Source organism: Lepidochelys kempii, chromosome 3 (assembly GCF_965140285.1).
Source record: "Lepidochelys kempii isolate rLepKem1 chromosome 3, rLepKem1.hap1, whole genome shotgun sequence".
Taxonomy (NCBI): Eukaryota; Metazoa; Chordata; order Testudines; family Cheloniidae; genus Lepidochelys; species Lepidochelys kempii.
In genome coordinates, this window is record NC_136382.1 from 176,639,917 (window position 1) to 176,665,597 (window position 25,681).

General features: G+C 39.2%; 2 protein-coding genes across 6 annotated transcripts in view; one reads left to right on the forward strand and one right to left on the reverse strand.

Moving 5' to 3' along the window:
- PIGF (phosphatidylinositol glycan anchor biosynthesis class F) overlaps positions 1 to 16,676 on the reverse strand; it is a 45,543-nt gene extending 28,867 nt beyond the window's left edge. The window contains exons 1-5 of one of the 4 annotated variants that reach the window (XM_073339126.2): positions 16,320 to 16,676; positions 14,763 to 15,013; positions 12,523 to 12,614; positions 11,252 to 11,368; positions 525 to 5,727 (exon numbers count right to left, since the gene is read on the reverse strand). In XM_073339126.2, coding sequence (XP_073195227.1) covers positions 5,604 to 5,727; positions 11,252 to 11,368; positions 12,523 to 12,614; positions 14,763 to 14,990 — 561 coding nt within the window. In that variant the 5' untranslated portion in view covers positions 14,991 to 15,013; positions 16,320 to 16,676 and the 3' untranslated portion in view covers positions 525 to 5,603. Of the gene's footprint in view, positions 1 to 524; positions 5,728 to 11,251; positions 11,369 to 12,522; positions 12,615 to 14,762; positions 15,014 to 15,260; positions 15,398 to 16,319 lie in introns of those variants that run through there. The other 3 variants (XR_012158268.2, XM_073339124.2, XM_073339125.1) reach the window with 3 other exon arrangements.
- On the forward strand, positions 16,607 to 23,587 carry CRIPT (CXXC repeat containing interactor of PDZ3 domain). Of its 2 annotated transcripts, none has more exons than XM_073339130.1 (5): positions 16,607 to 16,674; positions 17,283 to 17,348; positions 19,284 to 19,338; positions 20,715 to 20,818; positions 23,107 to 23,587. In XM_073339130.1, exons 1-5 carry the CDS (start codon positions 16,659 to 16,661, stop codon positions 23,169 to 23,171), a joined length of 306 nt encoding a protein of 101 aa, XP_073195231.1. In that variant the 5' UTR covers positions 16,607 to 16,658; the 3' UTR covers positions 23,172 to 23,587. The 2 variants fall into 2 exon arrangements, with proteins under 2 accessions (XP_073195231.1, XP_073195232.1); XM_073339131.2 differs by lacking the exon at positions 23,107 to 23,587 and adding an exon at positions 21,045 to 22,910.
- Positions 23,588 to 25,681: the final 2,094 nt, after the last annotated feature.

Here is a 25,681-nt window from a genome sequence, read left to right on the forward strand (position 1 = left end):
GGTTTTTTCACCTTCCCCACAGCGGGTATGAGGGAGGACCTTTTCTGGTGAGAAGAAAAGGTGGTAGGCCATATGTCGCAACTTATTTTGTAGGGTTGAGTGGATGTTCAGTGCAGGTACTCCACAGGAACAGCAGCCAGTGATCAGATAAATGTGGTCCCATTTATGTGGTAAAGGACTTAAAAGGAGGTACTGGATAAAGACACAGAACAGGGAAGGGGGTTGGGGACTCCTCTGATTGGTACGGCAGGGAGCCAACTACCCCCCCTCCCCCTTCTCATAGCCCACCTTAACCCTCTTACGAGGGTGGTGGATGGTAAGGTCCAAGCCATAGGTCGGCTGGGGGACCTGGATGGAAACAAAGGGGGGCTGGTGGAAGCCCCGGAGAATGGATTTGAAAAAGCATGGATTTTCCTTCACTGTACACTTTATCTGCCAGGTAGTCCCAGACATCTATATAATAAAGTTGCAGCCTGATTAAAATCTATGACAAGTGTCTCCTGTCCTTCTTGCAGTGTACCCAGACAATGAACCTCAACAAGACACAGAAAGGATCACAGATAAGTAATTCTAACAGAAAAAAAAATATTAGTATTTTTAATATCTTAGAATTTTAGTCTAATCAAGGTTTTTATGTAACTGCTATAATAATAGTGCCTTGACAGGCTTCCCAGTGAGGAAACATCAGGGGCCCTCGCTTTGAGGAACTGGAGCCAGATGCATCTAGAATGAGCTCTGCTGGAATTAATTTTTGTTTACTTCTTACTTGCTGGATTTTTATTAAAAAGTTGTTTGATTTCTTTCTGTCCCATAGGGAAAACAGTTACTTAGGAAAACATGCCAAAAGCCAAAAAGACTGAAGTGACAAACTGCAGTAATTCACTCAACCTATGCCAACAAAGGCTTGGTACCATTACTTCATGCACCTCACCATGTGGGACATGTGAATGATCCCACTTTTCACAAGTTGCATGATATCAACAAGGCTAAGAACAATAAAAGGCTGGATATTTCACAAAACACTGTTCCCTCAACAGACCACAATTTTGAGATTTATCTGGGTATAAGAAGATTTTGCTGCTCAAAGCATTGTTGCGGGCTCTGATGTCCTCTAATTAGTTCATATGCAAGAGCACAATTCCCCAACCAGTAATGCTTCATAAAAAAACCCAAAAACATTAACAAACCCTGAAAGGGCTCCTAGGACTGCAATTGGACTGGATATTTTCCTCAGATTACTTTAGTTTGGAATATAGTTTAGTTTGGCAAAGTTAAAGTAGGCTAACTACTGCAGTGAGTGTGGTTTGTTTTTTATTTTAATTTGTGTAAGCAAGCACAAGTAAAGCTGCAACAAAGTATTCTGTTGGGGATTAATTTTATGACAAATGGAATTTTAAATTTTAAAAAAGGCTGCCATGTGAATATCCCAAAGCAAACTTCCATTAATTAAAGAATACTAGGACAAGCTGAATGGATCCTGCACATTGCCAGTCAAACTAAGGGCTGAAGCCAGCCTGAGGCACTGAGAGGTCCCACAGCTGTCTCTTATTAGGACTGCCAACATTCCCTTAAGAAACTGGTTTATTAGGGTTAATTTCCAGCAGACACCTGAAGTCCTTACAGGGTGAAGATAGAAACCTAGACAGGAGCAGGTTGTAAAGCCAAGCTTGATCACTGGCTTTGCCCCTCAGTGAAGGCCCACAATAGCCTCTGACCTGTAGAAAACTTAGTTCTTTCAATTATATTTGGACATAGGCTGAAGGATGCATTCGTTGCATGTGAAGTAATAAAACAAGTTGTGGAGTCTCCTTTTCTTCACAACCAGCTGCTACCATGACTGGACCATCACAAATCTAAAGACCTGAAGTCCTGGCTTCACTTAATTAGGATTCAGATGGTTTGGCATTTGGCTCCAAAATTCTGAAGTTAGTCTTTTAACACATCTGTCTGAGGCACTGAGCCTACTGAATAGCACCAAGACTGTTACCATGCTGGAAGACCGAATACTAAAAGACAGCAAGCATTTTGCTTAACTTATACAGATCTCAGCACATGAGGCAATTTTTAAGGATTCATGGTCTGTTGTTTCCTATCATACAAACAGCTTGTTTCTACAAAAGATATGTTGTGGATGTGTCTGAGCAGGCCTGGGGCAGGACTTCACGCTACTGGTACCTGTCAGGGAAGGATATATTCAAGAAAAATGCCTGGTAGTATGTTTTTGCCACTTAAATGTATTCAAAAAGTTATTGTCATCAAAAGGCAGACAAGAGTCTGGGTAGCTGAAACAACTGAATGAGAGTCTAGCGTATTTCTAGAATTGTGATTTTGTGATGTCAGAACACTTGCTAAAACGAAAGTTACAATGTTAACTGTTTTCAACTATAAATCTGTTTCCTTTATAATCCTCTGCTTTCACATACAATTCTCCGATTCATTCACCTTTCAGTCTGAATGGCTCTTGCTCAGTCTCTAATCAAAGAGGGTTTTATTATTTTTTTTCACCCTTTCTAAAAGAGCAAAAAGGTTTTTTTGTAAATTTATGGGATTGTGTTTTTGAGGGATTGTAAAAGAACAAATTTAACTACTAAATACTAGTAGTTTTGCAAGGTTTGAAAAAGTTCTTTCAGTTAATAAACCTGAAAAGTGTTTACTGAATATATACTGAAAATGTTTTATATTTACAGCTGTGGATTCAAATGAGTCATGCCTGCAAGTTCAGCTATGTGAGTGAGCATTTGGTTGTTAATTTTACAAAATAGTGCTATTACATATCTGTGGGTGCATAGAAACAAAGAAAAAATAGCTGGTAGTCTAATATTAATAGACCCAACCCTGTATAGAAGCCTTCTGAAAAATATACCACATAACCTCCTGCTCAGGAGAAACGGTGGCCTTCGGAGCATGCCCTGAAAGCCAATAACTTGGATTATGTCAGACCCACATGGGGAAACAAATTACAAAATGTAGGCTCCTCCTGTGCAAGAGATTATCAAATACTGCCTATCTTATTTTCAGGTTTTGTGGTGATGGGCATCACCACAGTCTCTAAATACCACTGTAAACCAGAGCACACAAGTGATCTTGGCGGTCATGAAAGCAATTAAGGTGTTTTCTCAGGCAGTTAGGACTCTCACTATTCAAGGTCTTATTTATCAATATTCATATTTTGAATTGTACCTAGAAGTAAACAGGGAGACAATGCAGACATTTCAGAAGAGTTGTAACGTGCTGCCTGCATCTAATCTACTAAACAGACTTGCTGCCATGTTCTGAACCAGATGTGGCATCTGTGTGTTCTTCAACTGTAACTTTAAGAACACATTCTAATCAAGTCACAAATGCATACATAACTGTGATCAGATCAACATCAGACAGACTATAAGCCATCACAATTATCATCTGAAACCTGCATAGGAGATGATGCTGTGGCAAACCCAGTTTGCAAGAGCAGCGGGCAATCTGGACATATTCCTAAATTATGAGTCTCCTTGACAAAGGACGAAGAAACCTCCTCATATCATAAGGGCAAACATTCTCCTGGGTAAATGCTTTTCTTCTCTACTAAGAATATCCTCTACCTTATCTGTATTGCTTCGGGGAAACTTACAAGGTCCACTGTCAAAGACCAATCGCTATAGTCTTCCCTAGCCCTCCTCTAGCATCTCTGTAGGTGCCAAGGGCAAAATCTAATCCATAAATTCCACATGCTAAACAACACTGGATTCTCTTCCTTTAACTTAAAGAAAATCAAATAAAATTAAATACAAAAAATCTGTTTTAATAGTATGACTTCCTAGTTGAAATAACAAATTTTCAGAAATGCAAAAGACTAAGGTTCAAAATTCATGTTAATGCTTCATGCTGCACATATGTACTATCATCACTATTTTGTCTTAAGTGTGTACATCCTGTTTACCCCATGCAACAAACGATATGCAACAGTGTTTTTGCATTTCCTGACATTTTGTGGAACATCTTACATTGCATTTACATAGTAGTTTGCATTTAACAGAATTATATTAGCACTTTCTTGACATGAGTTTGCACAGGGAATAATCTAGCAATAATGATTAGTCAGAGTGTCCTTGGACTGCCAGATCATTTTCCCGTATAGTCTCTTTGGGTTTTGGTTTATTGGTATTTGTTTTTCTTAAAAGCTTTATAAGGATTTTCTTGTTCAAATGAGAAAGCATTGCCAAATCTACTCAGGATGTACCAAGGATGAGGTAGCTCAAGAGATGGAGGAAAGGCAGACATAGTAGGATTAATGTAGTTTGGTGGAAGGAGCATTGTTTATTTATCCATTGAAATTTGACTTCCATTTCAAGATAGTATTTTGCTTTAGACATCCTGTATTACCTGACCACACTGAAAAAGCTATTTTTTGAGAAATTATTATTGAATGAGAATCTCCCACACTTTTAGCCAGAAATACTTTCCCTAATGGCAGCTCATTACACAACTTAATGTTTATGAACAGTTTTCCTATGCTAAAATGAGTTATTTTTGGCTCAGTAACAATACTCTAAACGAGGAGTTTACATTTGTGTAGTGTTGGGTTTGATGACTGTATACAGTGAGACTCTGAAATGATCCTCTCTTCAAGGTAATTCTTTAAGATATGGTACAGATAAGGTGAAAATTCTACTCCTACTTCCTAAGGATATCAAAAATGACACTTGGTGAATGTACAAAAGAAGCCAAGATAACAGTAATGCTCCCTACAAGCATTAGTAAAAAAATTAAGATTCTTTTTCTTTAAGGAAAGATATTGTCACAGTTGACAGATCAGACTGCATCACAAATGCTCCTGTGCTGTGTCTAGGTTGCATAACATACTTTGACTTTAACTCCAGCCCTCATTTTAAGGAATTTAGACTCTTGGGCCCCAATCCTGCGAACACTTAAAAATGCACATAAACTTTACTGAGGTGATTGATTTCAATGGGACTACTCACATGCAAAAAGCTAAGCATGTGTTTAAGTGTTTGTAAGATCAATATAATACAGACTATAACATATTTACAATACAAGCCTGACATTTGTTGAAGAGAAGAGAAATGGTCTTATTTTTTCCCCACATTAATGGTGTCCCTTTTAATTCAGGAATACACAATATTATGCTTATTAGGCTTCTTTTTTAGTGTTAAGATTAAGATATTGTAGCTAGTACAAAGAATCAGAATCTTAGGACTGGAAGGGACCTGACGAGGTCATCTAGTCCAGTCCCCTGCACTCATGGCAGTACTAAGTATTATCTAGACCATCCATGACAGGTGTTTGTCCAACCTGCTCTTAAAAATCTCCATGATAGAGATTTCACAACCAACCTGAGAAATTTATTCCAGGGCTTAACCACGCTGATAGGAAGTTTTTCCTAATGTCCAACCTAAACTGCCCTTGCTGGAATTTAAGCCCATTTTTCCAGTTTGTCCAGATCATTTAGAATTTTAAATACTATCCTCCAAAGCACTTGCAACCCCTCCCAGTTTGGTATCATCTGCAAACTTTGTACGTGTACTCTCTGTGCCATTACCTAAATCATTGATGAAGATATTGAACAGAACCAAACTCAGAACACACATATAAAAGAAACTAAATCACTTATAAAAAAAATACACTGGGCGAAATACAGTTGTGGTGTAAGCAGGAGGCGTTCCAGTGCAGTCAGTGGAGAAGCACCCACTTGTGCCAGGGCTGATTTTCACCCATTGTGACACTTCTCTGCAAAGACAAAGTTAATATTCTATCTGCATTTATAATCAGTTTAATAAATCACAGGCAAATTACCTGTAAATGCAAAGTATTAAAATGTAAAGCTTAGCTAAATTTTAGTATTATGATGTTTTCTCATTAGACAACTTTAGATATAAACACACTTCATTATTTATTATTTCCTAAAACATATGTACAGTTCACTTTAGTTTGTTTTCATTTACTAAATGGTAACAATTGTGTGACATTGCACTCCATATTTTTATGGAAATATGCTTATGAATGTGAATATGATGTAACTAAATATGCTTTATGCAAAAGGTCTCTTGTAATGTATCATAACAAAGGTTATAACCGACTGAATGTATTCTTCCTATTTGTATGCATGTATCATTCTTGTATCTGAAGCTAGAAATATGAAGTATAACGAGGAGGTCCTACTGTAATTATGCAAAGTGCGGGCCATTAATGGTGGTTTAGAATCTTGATGGCTCCCATTGACTAGGACAATTGGTTGTAAATGGTTTATTTACCTGCATTCCTGTGGGCTAACTCAGGAAGAATGGAGAATAGGGGGGTTAGTGACATGTGACTGTCACGTGATACTGGAATCCATCTTAATCCTTGTACTTTTCCATTGATGAGGCGGGCGTGGGGACAAGCACAGACAAGATTCCTACCTATGCCAAAGCTATAAAAGGGGGTGGAGCAGGACAAACAGTGTGGCCAGTCATGAGAAAACCCCTGCTTACGACGTGAGATGTCTGCTGGAACTAACAAGGATTGTACTGGGGAAAGGATTGGGCCCAGACTAGGAAGGAGTCCAGTCTGTGAAAGAAGCTCATTGGAACATCTCTGAGGGTGAGATATTACCTGTAATCAGTTTCTTAACGTATTAGGCTTAGACTTGCATATTTTTGCTTTATTTTGCTTGGTGACTTACTTTGTTCTGTCGTTACCTGAAACCACTTAAATCCTACTTTTTACACTTCATAAAATCTCTTTTGTTTATTAGTAAACCCAGAGTAAGTGTTTACTACCTGGGGGAGCAAACAGCTGTGCATCTCTCTCTATCAATGATATAGAGGGCGAACAATTTATGAATTTACCCTGTATAAGCTTTATACAGGGCAATACAGATTTATTTTATCTATAGTCTGGCATTTCCTAATTTTTTTTGAATGTTTGACTAGACAGCCTAAATAACCTATTGTAACGTGATTTCTGTATGCAATTTCCTCATGTGTAAAAGAAAAATAAATACAAATTCTATTATGTGCAACAGTAACAACCTCACATCATCAATAGGGTTTGATTCCTGAACCTGCAGCACAGTTAAGCTAGAGACTAACTACATCAGCTGGCAGCATAAGAAAGCTCCAGTTGCCCACTTCCCACCCAGCATGATAATAGCTATGTGCTAGAAGCTAGGGCAACTTGACCCTATTCCCTCACCCAGAAGGTGGGGTAAGCTCTTTCCCCATGTAGTGTCCCCAGAGAGGGATGGGCCGCTGTGGCCATGTGCTGGGTTGGGTCAGGAGTAGGGGCTAACAGAATGAGTCTCCCCCAATTCTAGGTGAGGCTGTCTGCTCCCATGGTGTGCAGCTGCACCTTTTGTAGTAGTGGGATGTCCCCACCTTACAGTAGAATGTTCATGTGCAATTCTAGTTTTGGCTTGCTCTATTGTAGCACTTCTGCATAAAGAACACTTTAAAGTCTCGAGAACATATCACAGCATATAACTGAATAATTAAGTTACATCTTACAGGAAACTAAATACGTCTGTTTTCAGAATCAACACCAAATAAAATCAAATCTCTCTCTACTCATTTTCTATAGTAGAGTATCAGATGTTAACAATGCAACTAATGCCAGCTAGGGAGTTTCAACACAATCATTCAGACTAGTGGCTTGAAACAAAAACACAAACAGGAGCAGTAAAAATCAGCAATTGCTAGCTGATTTCTAAAGTCTTACACTCAGGTTGCTATTTGAGCCAAAAGTTACTGAAAAGCCTTTTAAATAGCAGTTTCCCACCTCCTTTAATGCTGATGACCTTTTTACAGTTTTTCTTTCCCACTATCAGCTTGTGGTAGCATGTGATTAGCTTGGTGACAGTAGTTGCCATACTAGTTGTCACACTACACACCGAATCCAGAAGCAACTGGCTTAGGCAACCTACTCTTTGGATAAAGAATTAGAGAAAACTGGAGCCCAGATTAGGATTTACTTAAAATTTGGCACAGGATGCCATGAAGTAAAATATAGTAACTTATTTACATATCTCAAAGATACATGCATATGTATACTATTAAAATTGAACATAAATTGATACTTCAAGAGTTGGAACATTTCAGTGTTAGCACAATATTTAATCCCATACTAAAAAGGTAAACTAACACGTTTTTTCCCACAATTTTAAACTGTAGATTTGACAATTACAATTCAATGTCACATTTTTATTTGAGAACATTATGTCCACAATTCTTCTCTGTGCACTACACAATGGAAAATTCTGAAGCAATTTTTATTATTTTATAATACACAGATCTGATTTATGTGGCTTCAAAAATGATGTAAGTCATTACATAAGGGCAAACATTCTTTTAAAAGGAGAAACACATTAAATTAAAAACTGATGTTGTAATAACTTAATTCACAAGTGATCTTGCAAAGTGGTGAATGCCTCTGCAAGCGATACTTATGGGAATTGAGGGTGCTAAGTACTCAAAGAAACATTACAAATCTTGCAGGATCAGGTTCAAATATGCAAGAATTAAGGGATTGACTCATCTGTAACTATACCAATATGATATAAAGAGTTACATGTGATAAGTAGCAAAGAGTCCTGTGGCATCTTATAGACTAACAGATGTATTGGAGCATAAGCTTTCATGGGTGAATACCCACTTCGTCAGATATATGTAGTGGAAGTTTCCAGAGGCAGGTATAAATAATAAGTAGTCCACTTGAAAGGCCCTTTCCGCCCTCGGTGGGGCATACTGAACAAGTTACAATAGTTATGTGAAAAGATATTCACAGCCGGATCTTTATTTTAGGAGACACGAAAATCGTGGAAAGACTTCACAAAGTGAATAATTTGGCAGTATGAATGCATAACACAACTCTAACCCTTTCCAGGCTAGATATTTGTATTCATAAAGCTAGACTTTAATAGCTTTCTAATGTCAAGCTTTTTTCTGCCATTGCTATAATTAATATTCTATTGAATTTTCATTACAAACACATGCACCTTTTACAGAACTTGGTTTACTGATTTTTAAAAAACACATAGGTGGATGAGGGTTACAAAAATAAAGTCACATAGTAATTTAGGGCATGATCCAATGAACTCAATGAAAAGATTAGCTCTCCTGTTCTAAAATACATTCCTAGTATGTACAAAATTCTCTCCCTTTCCCCTCCCCCACAACTCAACATACTAAAACTTAAGGCAAAAGCATCCCCTGTCTAGATGACTACAAGATTACTACAGTAGTTCTTTGTAATGGATTTGCACCCATAAGAGTCAAATCAGCTGCATTATGTTGAATGAAACATGTATTTTACTTTAAAATGTTGTGAGACTGAAAGAGAGATATGAAGGGACAAGCCTGCCTCCTACAGCATAATACAGCCATACAAATAACTATATTCAAAACAACATTAAAAAGCTAAACTGAATCCTAGAAAGGAATGGAACTGAGTTAAAGCTGAAATCTAACCTAGCAGAACAGAGGAAATCATTGTAGAATGTGTCACAAACTCACCTACAGTTGAGCGAGCTAAAACCTCCCAGTACAATGGGGTGGATTGACAACATTTTAGTACTTAGTCTTACTTTATTTTGACTAAAAATACTCAAAAGCTTTAATTAAATCTTTCAGAGGTTTAATTTCTGTTTCCCTATCTACTCTTTAGAGTGAAAGGAGAAAATGCCCTATGCAACTGACCCGAATAGGATGCTTAATGACTACCAAAGCCCACGCACAGCTTATATGATAATATTAATATAAAGGTTGTTACATGTGACTATTACACACAGTATACTTAATTTTGATCTTCTCTACATTGGTATAAATCAGACGTAACTCCACTTAAGCCAATAGTGATTCACTTAAACGTAAACGCAAGTGTGGTCAGACTTCAGCCTTATGGACCTATAGTATGATATACATAATAAAAATCTGTGTGTAAAGAATTACTACTATCATGTTTACAGTTTTTAAACTTCAATGTCTCCATCTTCTAATTTAAATTATTGGTTATCTGGGAGCGGGTTGGTGGGTTCTGTGTCTTTAAACTGAATCAAAAAGGACTCTGTCCTCAATACAGGCGAATGTAATGATCTACAGCATCTCATTATGCAACAAAGCTGATATTATTTTCATAATTAGTTTAAATAATGCCACCAGAACATTTGAGTTTTCCTACAATGAAAACAGATTTCTTTAAATAGTCTTTTTCCAATATTCATAACCAAGATCATGTGCATCAAATTTCTGTTTAAGGTCGATTACATTTTTTCCCACAGTTAAGTTATAATTCCTTGGAAGCAGGTGGTGAGAAGTGTCATTTTAAAGTTGTGTAACTTCAACATTTATCAAGTGAGGAAATGTGCAAGATTATTCCATAGAATTCAGTCATGGGTCTCTTATATAAAGGGTGGTGATCATGCAAATTGTGTAATGATTTTGCACTGTGGACAAGTGTCTACTTAGAATCAAACTATTTTAAAGACATGTGAAACTAGATTTTGAACCCTGGAGGCCAGAAACAAAATGAAAAGCTATGTTTCATCAGGGAAACAATGACAACCCTAAATTATGGATGTGATAAGTTTGACTCAAGAATAATGACCTTGTACATTCATTCAGAAAGCCCTATCCTCTTTATAAAAAGACTCCAGGACATGTTGCTTCCTGCAATCATGTATCAGAGGGGTAACCGTGTTAGTCTGTATTCACAAAAATAACGAGGTGTCTGATGGCACCTTAAAGACTAACAGATTTATTTGGGCATAAGCTTTCGTGGGTAAAAAACCCACTTCTTCAGATGCATAGAGTGAAAATTACAGATACGGGCATAAATATATATATTGGCACATGAAGAGAAAGGAGTTACCTTACAAGTGGAGAACCAATGTTGAAGGCCAATTCAGTCAGGGTGGATGTGGTCCAGTCCCAATAATTGATGAGGCGGTGTCAACACCGAGAGAGGGGACATTGATTTGTAGTGAGCCAGCCACTCCCAGTCCCTATTCAAGCCCAACTTGATGGTGTTAATTTTGCAAATGAACTGTAGTTCTGAATTGGCCTTCAACACTGGTTTTCCACTTGTAAGGTAAATCCCTTCTCTTTATGCCTGTTTCTGTAATTTTCACTCTATGCATCTGAAGAAGTGGGTTTTTTACCCACGAAAGCTTATGCCCAAATAAATCTGTTAGTCTTTAAGGTGCCACTGGACTCCTCGTTGTTTTTATTGCAGTCATATCTGTTTATATTGTAAGAGGAGGAGGAAAATGAAAACTTACCCATTTTTACTAAACACCCTTATCCATGCTTGAATGTTTGGTCCCAGCATACACAAGCAGTGTAAAGTAGTAAATGTAGATAGGAGTACTGCAAACAGAAATGTCTCAAGCACTGACCTATAAAGGAGAGACAAACTTTTTTAGTTAATTTTATGTTAAGAGCAATGAGTCTAAAGTTTTTTTAAAAATGCCAGCTCCATTAGAAAATGTGTACACCTTCTTAAAACTAATCTAGCAAGAAAAGTTTCTTGTGTTCAGCCTTTAGGAATAAAGGGAAAGGAATACAATATCCTCAGATAGCCCCATATCCGCTAAACAAACTAAAAAATGTAGTAATTCATCTGAAATATTTGGGTCCTGTACAACTTTAACAGACACAATGGTAATTTGTATGGATAGTCACTTTAGTTCAAAAGTATCCACTGATTTTTTACTTTCCCAAATCTTTCATCTTTCTTGTTTGACTATGGAAGCAGATAAAATGAGCTTTACCTGCATGATGTTGTCATTACTCAGCATCTCAATACCACTTCCAAATATCAGCCATGATAGATGCAAAGCAGGTTTCCCCCTATAACTTACATCCCAAATGCTAATACGATAGGAAGAGAGAGAAGGACATGGGATATTTATACAACTATAGTAGAACCTCAGTTACGAACACCAGAGTTACGAACTGACGAGTCACCCCTCCAAAAAGCAAAACACAGTACTGTATTTAATGTAAATTACTAAAAAAATAAAGGGAACGCTTAGAAAAAAAAGTTGACACGGTAAAGAAACTGTTTCTGTGCTTGTTTCATTTAAATTAAGATGGTTAAAAGCAGCCTTTTTCTTCTGCATAGTAAAGCTTCAAAGCTGTATTAAGTCAATGTTCGGTTGTAAACTTTTGAAAGAACCACCATAACATTTTGTTCAGAGTTATGAACATTTTAGAGTTAAGAACAACCTCCATTCCCGAGGTGTTTGTAACTTTGAGGTTCTAGTGTACTGCAACTTTCCCATGCTGTTTTTTTTCTTGATCACTGTTCCATGTAGATTATAAAACAGAATGAGCATATACTAAAAGGCAAGTGGTCAGTTGTCTGTTTTTAATTCCTACTAGTGCCTGCCTCAAAATATACACAGACAATGGGTGAGGTCCTGCTTCTACTGAAATCGATGGGATTGCCATTGACTTCATTTGAGCCAGGACGTAATCCAAAGCCTTTTAACCAATATTTGTAAGGAGCTTTAAAGCTTTTAGGTGAAGATAGGGTTTTCAGACTTACTCTATTAGTGGTGCTCCATAAAGAATGATAATTCCATGAAACAGTATACATGATATGAAGAAGAACACACAGCATTTTAGAAATCTGGTTACCTAAAAAAAAAAAAAAAAACACCACTAAATATCAGGATAATGCTCTATAAATAGTACAGTAAGCAATATACATTCTTCATTTTATCAACAGTGTTCCACTATGCCTACCTTGGAAACATACCATTCAAATTATTACATTAGGCTATGGTTGAAACTAATAATTTAATATAAAAGTTTTCCTGTGTTTAGTGTTTTAAAAATAAAAATCACACTTCAGTTTTGTGTGTTTTACCTACTGTACTACTATTACAAATAACACCTACAATTACTATAACTGAGAAGGATAACATGAAGAAAAACGTTTCCCAGTTTGTTTCCCGTGCACCTTTGACAGTACTTGTGTTGTATGCTTCTTTTATTGGAATGCATCTTCCACAAAGTACTAAGGAAGATTAGAAAATAAAAAAAATATTTTAAAAATTGGAAGAGAGACTCCGAGACATCATAGTATATAAAACTATATTTGACTCCAACTACATTTTAAAACTGACTAGATTTCAACGTAACAGTGCCACTTTCAGAAATGGGTATCTAACTTTCTACTATCCTGTAATAGGGGTTCTCAAACTTCATTGGACCGCGACCCCTCTGAAAAGAAAAATTACTACAGGAGCCCAGGAGCAGGGACCGAAGCCTGAGCCCATCCAAGCCTCACCACCCCAGGAGATGGGGTGGGAAAGCCAAAGCCCAAGAGCTTCAACACCAGGCAGGGGGCCTGTAACCTGAGCCCTGCCACCTGGGCCTCAGCAAGTCTAAGCCATCCCCGGCAACCCCATTAAAATGGGGTCATGACACACTTTGGGGTCCCGACCCAAAGTTTGAGAACAGCTGATGTACATAATATTTTTTAAAATACATCATTAATTTTCTACCAGTTTATATGGTACTCATTTGTTACCTGTTTTTCTTCTGTAGAAGTCTGATGAGCGGTTTTGATTAAAGAAGCACCACCCAAATCTGAGTGGTTCTATTCAACTCAAGTCACAAAGGAAACTTCCAACATTAGTTAAGTTTCATGTTCCTTGTAAAGTTTTTAAGTTTGTTTTTTTTTCAAGTCACAAACCCTAAAAAGATTTTTTTAAATATTTTTTGTATCATTTTCCCCTTATCAAATAAATCAATGTCACCTCACACACTGTGTGCAAAATTATTGCTTTCAAGCTATTTGGCTTGTCAAGCTATTTGAACATCACAAAATTCTTAGTAAGAGTGGTCTAACCCCTCGGCTCAGCAACTGAGGTGCAGAAGAAAGGTGATGTGAAGATGCTTTTGTGCCTCTCCAATCCTGGTCTTGCTGGGAACTGATCCAGACCCCCATGCTAAAATTAATTTCTTTGTGTTCACATTCCCAAAACTTCACTTGCAAAATGTAGTATTATAGTGTCTTTTATAAAATTGCAGTGCCTGTGGGAGCTGGCTTGGTTGTTCAAGTGACCTTAACTATCCATTCCAATACTTTTCCAATTAATTTTGCTACACTTTACCTTCATTTAAATTTGATGGGTTTGATTTTTTTTTTTTAAAAAAAAAACACTTTCAAGATTTTACTGTTTTTCTTTATCAAATTATTGCTATGTCTTAACAACTATTAACTGCAGAGGAGAACAAACCTCTCCATAATACTGGTTTAGGCCCTAATCCTGCAGTGACCTGTGTCTACATAGACCTCTGCATTCATGAGAGTCCGACGGACTTCTGCCAGAATGGAGCTTATTGGGAGATCATTGACTTAGACTATAAACCACCAGTTCTTGAAAACACACTAAGACATATCTTAGCAAGGACCCCTGGGTTTGCTGACAGTGTCAGAGGTAGAAAGATCCCAGTTGGAGTGGAGTTGGCAGTATCAGGACTCCTGGGTCCTCTACCTGACCCTGGGAGGGGAGTGGGGTCTAGTAGTTTGAGTACAGAAATACTCCCTCCTGAAAACTTGAGTAGAAGAGAATGTTTAACATTGATGAAAATACTGGAAAACTCATTTTAAAAGACAATACACACTTACTCAGCTCATTTACAAAGGCCAAGATCTGACAACCAAGCACTTTAACGTATTTTGTCCTTTCACTTTCCTAGTTGATTCCTTCAATAAAAAGATAGTCAATCCTCCCTCAAAGCTACTAGCATCAAGTTAACTATACAGAGTCTTACCTTGTGAGCAAATGAAATTCTCTTAGAAGATGGATTTGGTTTAAGTACTATATACAAGATTATATTTACAGTTGTTACACAAATAGAACAGATGCACAACCAGATAAGGTGTGTTCCCAAAACGGAGAAGTTTTCCAAGAAGAAAGGTGGAACAACAGTTGTTAGGATAATGGAAAATACACAGACAATGTGGGCAGACAGCAGTCTCTTTATTTCTGTATCTTTCATGGTGTTCTATCGTGACTATCCACCTACAATAAAGCAAATAACATTATTGTAGTTAATTACTGAAAGGCTTAAGAGGGAGGAAAAAATATTATTTTTCCTGGTTGGAATGCATAGCAAGATAAATTATGTGCTGCTCTAAACCAGAAAACTCAGTTTAGGAGCAATCATGATGTTTCATTCCAAAAAAGTTTCAGAATAAAAAAGCCAGCAATAAAATACTTGAAAATTGGTTACCCAATGGTTCAAAAGCTGGCTGAACTGAATACTCACATAGACTAGATGATGCTGATTCACTGCTGATTAATTTGATTTTGAGACAAGTAATAGGAACATTTTGATGACTTTTTTACATAGAACATTCCTCTGAAGTATTTACAACAACATTGTGAAATACTGGTTCCCATTGGTTGAGCACAAAGAGAAAATACACATAAACAAATATGAAACTGAGCATTTTCATTCTCCATGTGAACAAAAGCACACAGAGTAAACAAAAAGTAAACAAACAGCACAAAAAATGAAAAGCAGATTTGAAAAAATAATTGCTTTCATAGTTTGAAGTGTTAAGACATGGGAACACTGAAAAATATATATACAATTCTAAATTGATGGAAACTCTTTAAAAAACAGGTGCTATTTTCAACCTTAACTATCCACTTCTATTCAACCTAAATTTGTAACTGTTTGGAGGTAGGGCATTCAAATAACTAAGTTTTAACCATTACTACATACAAGAAAAAAGAAATTCAAGAAGCTAACTCTTCAGCCCACCCTCTTGTGATTTTCTCAGAGATATGGGGAATCCTGATTTTGTTGGGCAAGACAAAACAATTACACAGTCTTGTAAGATACTCTGGGGAGGGGGAAGGATTCCTGCTCAATATTATTCTGTACCCTTCTTTGCAACCTGCCATTGGCAACGATTGTGATAATGTGTCCTGCTACAACACCTGATGCATGGGCCATGCTGATGTTTGCATCCCCAGGCAGTGACAGTCTGCACCACAGGCTTTGTGCCATCGGGCAATTTGCAGCGAGGCAAAATGTCATGACCTGTCTTCTTCCTAGCCTATGTTCAACCTCCCTCAGCCAGCACGTGACCAGCATTCATCCCCAAATTTGGTGAGGAGCGGCGGGAGGCTCTGCGGTGGGGAGAGAGGTAGTGGGGAAAGCAGCGGGGGGAGCAACCTGCGGCGGGGGGGGGGAGCAGCCGGCGGGCGGGGGAGGCGCAGCCTGCGGGGGGGGGGAGCAGCCGGCAGGAGAGGGGGCAGGCAGCGGAAGGCGCAGCGCCGGGGGAGGGGGATGGAGGTAAGGCCATCTTCCTCTTACCTGAGTCACATCCGTGAGGCAGTGGGCGGGGCTCCACCGAACGCGAGGTCAGAGGTCACGGGGCTCACCTGCCCCTTCGCTTTAGTCTCTGCGTAGGTAGCCGCGCCGGGCGCGTTGCAGAGGTCACAAGGGCTGAGATTGACAGGTGGTGGTAACCAATCAGGATAACTTTCTATGTGATTTGGGCAAACCGATAGGCTGGATCCGGTGGGTGGGGGGCAGGCCGAGGCGGAGGGCGGAAGCGGAAGCGGAGAGCCGGCAGTGACGGTTTGTTTACGTTTTCACAGCTGCTGTCTCCCGGCGGCGGCGGCGGCGCCTGGCGCGCGATTCTGGCTCAGCATGGTCTGCGAGAAGTGTGAGTCCCCTGGGGCAGCCTCCTCCCCCCCGCACCCCTTCCCGGCGCCGAGACTCCCCCGGGAGCCTGCGCTGAATCCCCGCCCAGGGGCTGAGCCACGACACTGTCCTGTGGCCCCTCCCCCGTTAGCGAGAGGGGCCCAGCGGCCTCTCCGCGGTCCGTTCTCCTCCCCCGCCCCTGCCCTCTGGGCAAGGGGTAGGCCCGCGGGGGCAGGTCTCCCTTTTCGGGCTGGGCCTTATCTCCCACACCCCCCTTCCCCGGCTGGTCAGTGGGCACCGAGGCGGGCATAGCTATGGGCTGAACTGCCCAGGCTTGTGTGGAGCCCTTGCTGCATGGCGCCCACTCGATGTTTGCCCCACCGCTTCTTGGCTGTCCCAGCTGTTGCCCCATGGCTGGAACCTGTGTCATTGCTTCTGTGGGTGAACTGGCATCTCTCACCAAGGGAACCTACAGAGGCCAGGCACAGCCTGGCCTCCGATCAGGAGCTTGCTGACCACTGACTCCAGAAATACAGATTTTATGACATTTGTAGTAATAAGCAGCATTTGCTTAGAGGCCTGAATGAAAACTGGGTCTAGTCCCCTCCCATGCTGTATGTTGTGTTATAGGTGAGAAGAAACTTGGCACTGTAATTACACCCGACACATGGAAGGATGGAGCAAGAAACACTACAGGTATTGCATTTGAAAAGTTACTGAATTGAGGAAGAATTTATGCTCTTATTAGATGTCAGTAGATAACTGTCCTTCACTTAAAGAAAAGGAGTACTTGTGGCACCTTAGAGACTAACCAATTTATTTGAGCATGAGCTTTCGTGAGCTACAGCTCACTTCATCAGATGTTTACCGTGGAAACTGCAGCAGACTTTATATACACACAGAAATCATGAAACAATACCTCCTCCCACCCCACTGTCCTGCTGGTAATAGCTTATCTAAAGTGATCAACAGGTGGGCCATTTCCAGCACAAATCCAGGTTTTCTCACCCTCCACCCCCCCACACAAATTCACTCTCCTGCTGGTGCTAGCCCATCCAAAGTGACAACTCTTTACATAATCAAGTCGGGCTATTTCCTGCATAGATCAAGGTTTTCTCACATCCCCCCCACCCCCATACACACACAAACTCACTCTCCTGCTGGTAATAGCTCATCTAAACTGACCATTCTCCAGGTTTAAATCCAAGTTAAACCAGAACATCTGGGGGGGGGGGGGTAGGAAAAAACAAGAGGAAACAGGCTACCTTTCTTTCCCATGATAATTCAGTCTATTGGGAATGTAACTACTTTGATCTTCTGTGGTGCTCTATGTGTTTGTACTATATTGTAGTACGAAATAATGACGCGTGTAAGCATGGACTAAGAGGTCCTGTTGTCTCACATCTTAATCCTTGGAGTACCCTATATTCATTTTTTCCACCCATTTATTTGCTCTAGTCTACTCACCCTCAACATTTTACTTTGCACCCACCTTCAGGCTAATCTTCCTGATCAGTATTTCACTTGGTTATTCTTGGGTATTTATAGTATTAAACACATTTATTTTAAAAACATTTATTTTATATTGAACTATTACATATTTAGTAGCTAAATGGAACCTGAACACCAAACTAACAAACAGTAGATTTAAAATGGGGTATTGGAGTGTAATTAAATATGACTGCTCATCCTTTTGGGAGGAAGAGAGAAAGGAAAGGACTCCCTGGTGGTTAAGGCACAGAACTAGGAGTTAGAAACCCTCGGTTCCATTTCCAGCTCTGCCATGGACTTTCTGTCTAATATTGGACAAATAACTAAGGCCTCAATTGTACAGTGCAGTAGTCCACCCACCTGGAGCTTTACATACCAATTCTTTGAAGACAATAGGAAAAGGACCCAGACCTTTACCCATTTTTCCCCCCTTGACCAAAACCTGTATCAAATTAACTATACAGTGGAAATGAGAATTCATATATTGAGACCAAATTATAGTTTGTAGAGATTCTCTGGTGGAAGTTCCTGTAAATGTACAAAATATTGAGTATGCATTCTCTAAGAGTTATGTTTTAATACAGTGTCTCCAAGCAAGCTGATTGAACTGAGTCTTACGTTAGTCACAACTGTTCATGTCCTTTAGATAACTTTTCATTGTTTATAATATATTGCACTTCTGCTACATTTAGTGTATAGTACAGGGGTTCTCAAACTGGGGGTCGGGACCCCTCGGGGGTTGTGAGGTTATTATATGAGGGGGGTCACGAGCCGTCAGCCTCCACCCCAAACTCCGCTTTGCCTCCAGCATTTATAATGGTTTTAAATATATTAAACAGTGTTTTTAATTTGTAAAGGCGGTGGCACTCAGAGCCTTGCTATGTGAAAGGGGTCACCAGTACAAAAGTTTGAGAACCACTGGTATAGTAGTAGTAATATGAGAACTCAATGTGGGTTCTATTGGACTTTCAAGACTTATGATGTTCCTGGGCTCTTGTTTTGAATGAACTTTTCCCCCTTATTTGATCAAGCCTGGGAGGGGCATATGGGTGTGTCTCTTTTTTTTAAATTTATTAAATAAACTTTTTACAAATGACTTTGATATTAGTCAGTACATTTGTTTATCTTTCCTCTATAAAGAAAGTGGCGGACGAAAACTAAATGAAAATAAGGCACTGACTTCAAAGAAGGCAAGGTTAGTATTGCAATTTTAACTTACTCAGATAAGAATAAAGATCTTATAAAGTTTTTACTGGGACAAAACTTTTTTCATGTATTTCTGAGTAATTTTTAAAACTGATATACAATTCTCATTGTATTTGTCTGACAGAACACAAGCTATCTGAGGCAAGGACCGTGCAATATTATGATGCTATAAATATTTGTAAACAAACGTATGCATCTTCAGACTCGTCTTGTATTGCTGTGTTCTACGGAGAACATAGCAATACAACTGCCCAAACTTTGCAATGCTTAAGTCCACCCTAAACTTTCATATATCTGCCTAGTTGTCTTATTTTAGATTTGGTGAGGAAGGGTTTGATATTGTTGAGGAATTGGGAGATCTGGGTTCTGTTATTGCAGGGATGAGCAAACTTTTTGGGCTGAGGGCCACATCAGGGAATAGAAATTGTGTGACGGGCCATGAATGCTCACAAAATTGGGGTTGGGGTGTGGAAGGGGGTGCGGGCTCTGGGGTGGGGCTGGGGATGAGGAGTTTGGGGTGTATGAGGGTGCTCTGGGCTGGGACCAAGGGGTTTGGAGGGCAGGAGGGGAATCAGGGGTGTGGGAAGGGGTGCAGGTTCCAGCTGGAGGTGCAGGCTTTGGGGTGGGGCTGGGGATGAGAGGTTTGGGATTCAGGAGGGTGCTCTGGGCTGGGATCGAGGGGTTTGGAGAGCGGGAGGAGAATCATTGGAGTGCGTAGGAGCCAGAGCAGGGCCATGCCGCATCTTCCGGGAGCTGCGTGGTGCGGCCCTGGCCGGAGCCGGGCCGAGCTGCATGGTGTGGCCCCAACCCAGCGCCTCAGCGGGAGCGGGGCCGAGTGGCATGGTGCAGCTCGCGGGCCGGCTGAAAACGGCTCGCGGGCCATAGTTTGCCCACCCCTGTGTTATTGTCTCTGACAAGACTTCCTGTGAGACCATGAGTCACTGAGAAACCTCTGAGTGCCCGTTTATCTACTTGTAAAATAGTGTGATAGTTGTTGGCCTCACGGGAGTGTTGAGGCTTAATTCCCTTTTTGCAGAGTGCTTAGAGACCATTAGGTGAAAGGTATGGAAGTGCAAAATATTCTATCATTAATAGTTTACAAATAAAGACTTGCATTTGATCAGCTTTGTCTACACGCTGCAGGGGTGTGCAGTGGGCCATATTATTAGCTTCCATATGCCATATTTGGCCTTAGGACTCTTTGAATGTCTCTCTCCTAGGCCATAGTTTCTCTACATTGTCTGTTTATAGCCACTGTAAGTTCAGTGGTTTTGCAATTATCATGATGAGGCAGATGGGAGTATTTTCTCCTATGGCTTTTACATGAACCTCTAATGTGTGGAATATTTTATTTTTTCATCCTAGATTTGATCCTTATGGGAAGAACAAATTTGCAATATGCCGGATTTGTAAGAGTTCTGTTCATCAGCCAGGGTCTCACTACTGCCAGGGATGTGCTTATAAAAAAGGTGAGATTTATGTAGCATGACTTTTCCTTCCCTATCCAGCTTGAATTTAGTGCACAAATGGAACTCCACTTGTTTTAGGCATCAGAAATAGTAGAGCTGAAGAATAATTCAAACTTACCTTGGTAGGTTTATGGAAAACTGTTATTGAAGGTTGCTGTTGCTGAGCAATTGCATGAACTCTCTCTTAATATAAAATAATGTGATTGTGTTTAAAATTAATTTATAGATTCGTGGATTCCAAGGCCAAGAAGGGACCATAATGATCATCTAGTTTGACCTCCTGTATAATGCAGGTCATAAACTTCCACCCCCAAATTCACCAGAGCATATATGTAGTATTAATTTAAAAATTCCCAGTGAAGGATAACCCACCATGTCCATTGTTAAAGTGTACCAATGGTTAATTAACCTTGATGTTAGAAATGTACACCTTATTTCCAGTCTGAATTTGTCCAGCTTCAATTTCCAACCATTGGCTCTTGTTACGCCTTTGCTGCAGTTTTCCCATATAGTCTCAAATTTTACTTTATATTTAATAGTCTCACACCAAAAGAAATTATCTTTAGGTTCCTATAGCATACAAGCCTCACAAGGCCTCTGATTCTGGCTGTGTGGCACAAAAGGAAGAGAGGGGAACCCAGTTTGTGAGAGAATTGAGTGATGGTGGTTCTTGAAGAGTGCATATGTCAATGGTTGTCTTTGTGGCTGACTCTGACTTCCCATGAACCCAATTGCAATTTGTGGCAATCAAATGGAGCAACCATATGCCACTGCCAGTAGAAGGATAATGCAAATTTTACTGAAGGAGACTTACTGGCCCAGTTATACAAGTACTTGGTCCATTGTAAATGAAGCTTGCACTAAGCTGAAACTGAGAAGTAAAAGGTTTCAGAGTGATAGCCGTGTTAGTCTGTAAATAAATCTATTAGTCTCTAAGGTGCCACAAGGACTCCTCATTGTTTTTAGAAGTAAAAGTTAAAGATCAAATCAGCAGCACAAAGAAGCAGACTACTGCAATGCATCCATTATGGTATATACAATAGTGTTTCTATACTGTTGAGCTTGGCACACACAGGGGTGAATGATACTCCATTCCTGACTCTAAGCTTCCTAGCTTTTATTGGTTTATAGCAGACCTTTAATTATATTTAAGTCTGTCAATTAATCGCAGTCTTGCAAGTGATTAACGCAAAACAAATTAGATTAAAAAAAAGTAATGATTAATCACAGTTTTCATCACACTGTTAAGCAATAATAGAATACCAATTTAAATGTATTATAAATATTTTTGGATGTTTTCTACATTTTCAAATATATTGATTTCAATTACAGCACAGAATAGAAAGTGTACAGTGTTCACTCTATATTATTTTTATTACAATTATTTGCAAAAAAAGATAAACAAAAAATAGTATATTTCAATTCACCTGATACAAGTACTATGGTGCAATCTTTTTATTGTGAAAGTGCAATTTACAAATGTAGAATTTTTTTTTTACATAACTGCACTCAAAAAGAAAACTGGAAAACTTTAGAGCTTACAAATCCACTCAGTCCTACTTTTTGTTCAGCCAATCACTTAGACAAATAAGTGAGAGCAGGTGTTTGCATGACACTGTTGTAGCTGGCGTTGCAAGGTATTTACATGCCAGATATGCTAAACGTTGGTATGACCCTTCATGCTTCGACTTATAGGCACTACAATACTTGTATGAGGTGAATTGAAAAATACTAATTCTTTTGTATATCTTTTTTATAGTGCAAATATTTGTAATAAAAAATAATGTAAAGTGAGCACTGTACATTTTGTATTCTGTGTTGTAATTTAAATCAGTATATTTGAAAATGGAGAGAAACAACCAAAAATATTTATAATAAATTTAAATTGGTTTTCTGATTTAATAGCGCAATTAAAACTGCGATTAATGGTGAGACTTTTTTAATTGCGTGATTAATTGCAATTATTTTTAATCGTTTGACAGCCCGAATTATATTAGTTATATATGTTTTAGTTATTTACCCATAGTGTAGCTGTATCATTGAGACATAAACTGCTTTAGCAGCCATAATATCACTACTGCATGATTTGCCATTTCTGATAAAAATCAAGAGAGCACACAAACAACTTGAGAATGAGAGCTCATTCTACCCATCCATCAACTTTTCCTGTTTGACAACTTTTTGGAAGAGACACTCTTTATAAAGACTCACAGCCATGAAAATCATTGAAAAGAAATTTACCCAAAAAACCCTCAATATGACTTGTACACCTTATTCTTCATTTTTAGGCATCTGCTCAATGTGTGGGAAAAAAGTCTTGGATACCAAGAACTACAAACAAACATCTGTCTAATTATGTTGAGTGAGGATTTTATGCACTTGTTTCTGAAAATCTTTATACAGTTTAACTTCTAATCTAAAATAGCTTGTGAATATTATTCAAGAGTAATATGTGTCTGAAGGAAAAACTGAAAGACACATTTGACCAGAAGTCTAAGAGATCTGACTTTTATTATTTTGGCACTAAACTTACCGATGTTTAAAAATAATGGTTTTACACATATTGATATAGTCCTGAATTGCAATGAGATGTCTGCTAAGTGTTCAGATCAAAACCACCACCATCATAGCTCATAGATTCTCAGACTTTGTATTCCTGCTAGTCCACTGTTAGGTTTTGACTCGACCACTTACGTAATAGTGTAAACATTTTGTAAATGCTTAAAATATGAGATCATGTCAACTCATTAAAGTTGTTGTTCCTGTTCAGTTTCCGTTTACTTTATTTTCTGATAACTTGACGTATTTGTAATTTTCCACATTCAAAAATGAATGGTTACAGTTTTGTCCTGCACTGAGGAATGTTGGTGTGTAGATATAAACAACACTTCACTCTTGTTGAGACTTCTCATTGGTTTACTAACTGGAGTAACATTGGTCAAATTGCAACAAATGATTTGAATACTAAATAAAAAATAAACGCAACATGTTACTAATTTAAATTAATACCTGCCAGTTTACTTCAAGTAATGTTACCTTTGCAGCTGAAGATAGATAGCGGAATGCTTTAGAAATATCTTATCAAGTCTCCTCTGTGAGATTAGTTATTACACCCATTTTTCACAGGGATGTCTGCTTGCTCAGCACAATAAAATGAATCTTAATGCTAATCCCCTGATATTCTTCATGTCCTACTGTAGTTGGAGTGTGATCTTAAACATCTATTTTGGAACTAAGGTTCTTGAAAGCTGTGCTAGTATAAGTGCTTCAGTAGAACTATGAGCCCTAATTAGGTGTCAATGCTAGTGGCCTAGATTGCTATAACCATCTGTTGTTTATGAGCATTGGCTCAATGGCATCTGGGTACGTCCATTCTCTCTATTGTCCTAGCAGGGGTTTACAGGTGAAATAGCAGGGAGAAAAACTGAAAGGTGGATGGCAGAGAACTCACTCTGAATATGATTGCAGAATTTCTGCATTTGGCATAATATGGCTGTAGAGAATGCAAACAGAATTCCTGATGAGCAATAGTATCTTTGCAATCTCAGTCATCAGAACTGGCCCAGTCTGTGGACCATCTGATTAAACAGACTGCCATCTCCCAGTAACAGAACCAAGTGTTTCTGCTTGTGACGAACCATAAATTTATTTCAGAGTGAGGTGCAATAGGGTTTGGAACAGCCTGACCACGTATGTTGTAGTAATATCAGCATGAGAGGCAAGAAACGCCCAATCTGTACTGGCTGATTTGTTTTTCACCTGCTTTTGCTGCCTGGAGCTTGAGGTGTACTTAGAGAGTTGCTGCCAAGTATATGTGAGTTGCTGCCAAGTATATGTGAGGTGCACTCACATTCTTCATGACTGGTGAAGGCCACCAGAGAGAATCTGCATTCATTGTTAACACCTCCATGTGGAGGCTGGGTGCAGTGATGTGCTGGAGAGGGCTCCTAAAACCCCTGTTTAAAATACTACCACCAAACTGAAGGAAGGTGTTCCAGATTGTAATGAGCAACCCCTCCTGCTCACCCACTAGGACCACTGTGAGAGGAATCAAAGCCTCTTTGATCTGGATCCCCTGGGGTATGTGAACTTCTGGAGCCTCAGCAGGTTGCAGCACTGGTTCCTCTCTTGACCAAGCTGGCACACTCTTTGGGCACTGTCAATCACTCTGGTACCACTTCTTGGAAATGAGATCCTCAGCCCAGCTGTCCTATGCCCCCATGATCAGCACTGACCCCCAAGATATCCCAGTTACTTAAACACACCCCTTTCCCAGAACTCCACCCAAAAGATGTGTATCTTCTGATTTATAATTCAGGTCTTTCGGGGGCATGCAGTAGTGAATTTGTGTAAAGTGTGTGTGTGCTGACTGAGACCTATGTACTCAACCAGTGAAAGTCAGACAGAATCAGACAAAACAATAACCACATCTGTGACCCAGTTTCCTCATCACTTTAGGACCTTCTCTGAGTGGCAGTCCGAGTCATTTGAGTTGTTCAGAGTCCTTGGGGCCATCTGGGTTCAGGAAAGCAGTCAGGATGCCCTGTGAGGTAGGGTTACCATCTGGCCAGTATTTGACTGGCCTGGTCAGTTTTCTTTATGTATTTGCCAGTTGCCAGAAAAATAATTTAATCTGCCAGGGTTTTTTTTTATGTGGGTCTAAAGATTTGCATTATTATCATCACAATTCACCGAAACAGCTAATGTTAAAAGCTTCTGTGTCCAGCTACAGATGCTACAATGTTGACGTTAAAATAAGAAATTGCTGGAAACAGCAAAATCAAACGACAAATACGAGTTCAAGAAATAGACTCAATGGATTTTCTTTATACATAAAGTTCCAAAACATTCACATTTAAGTAT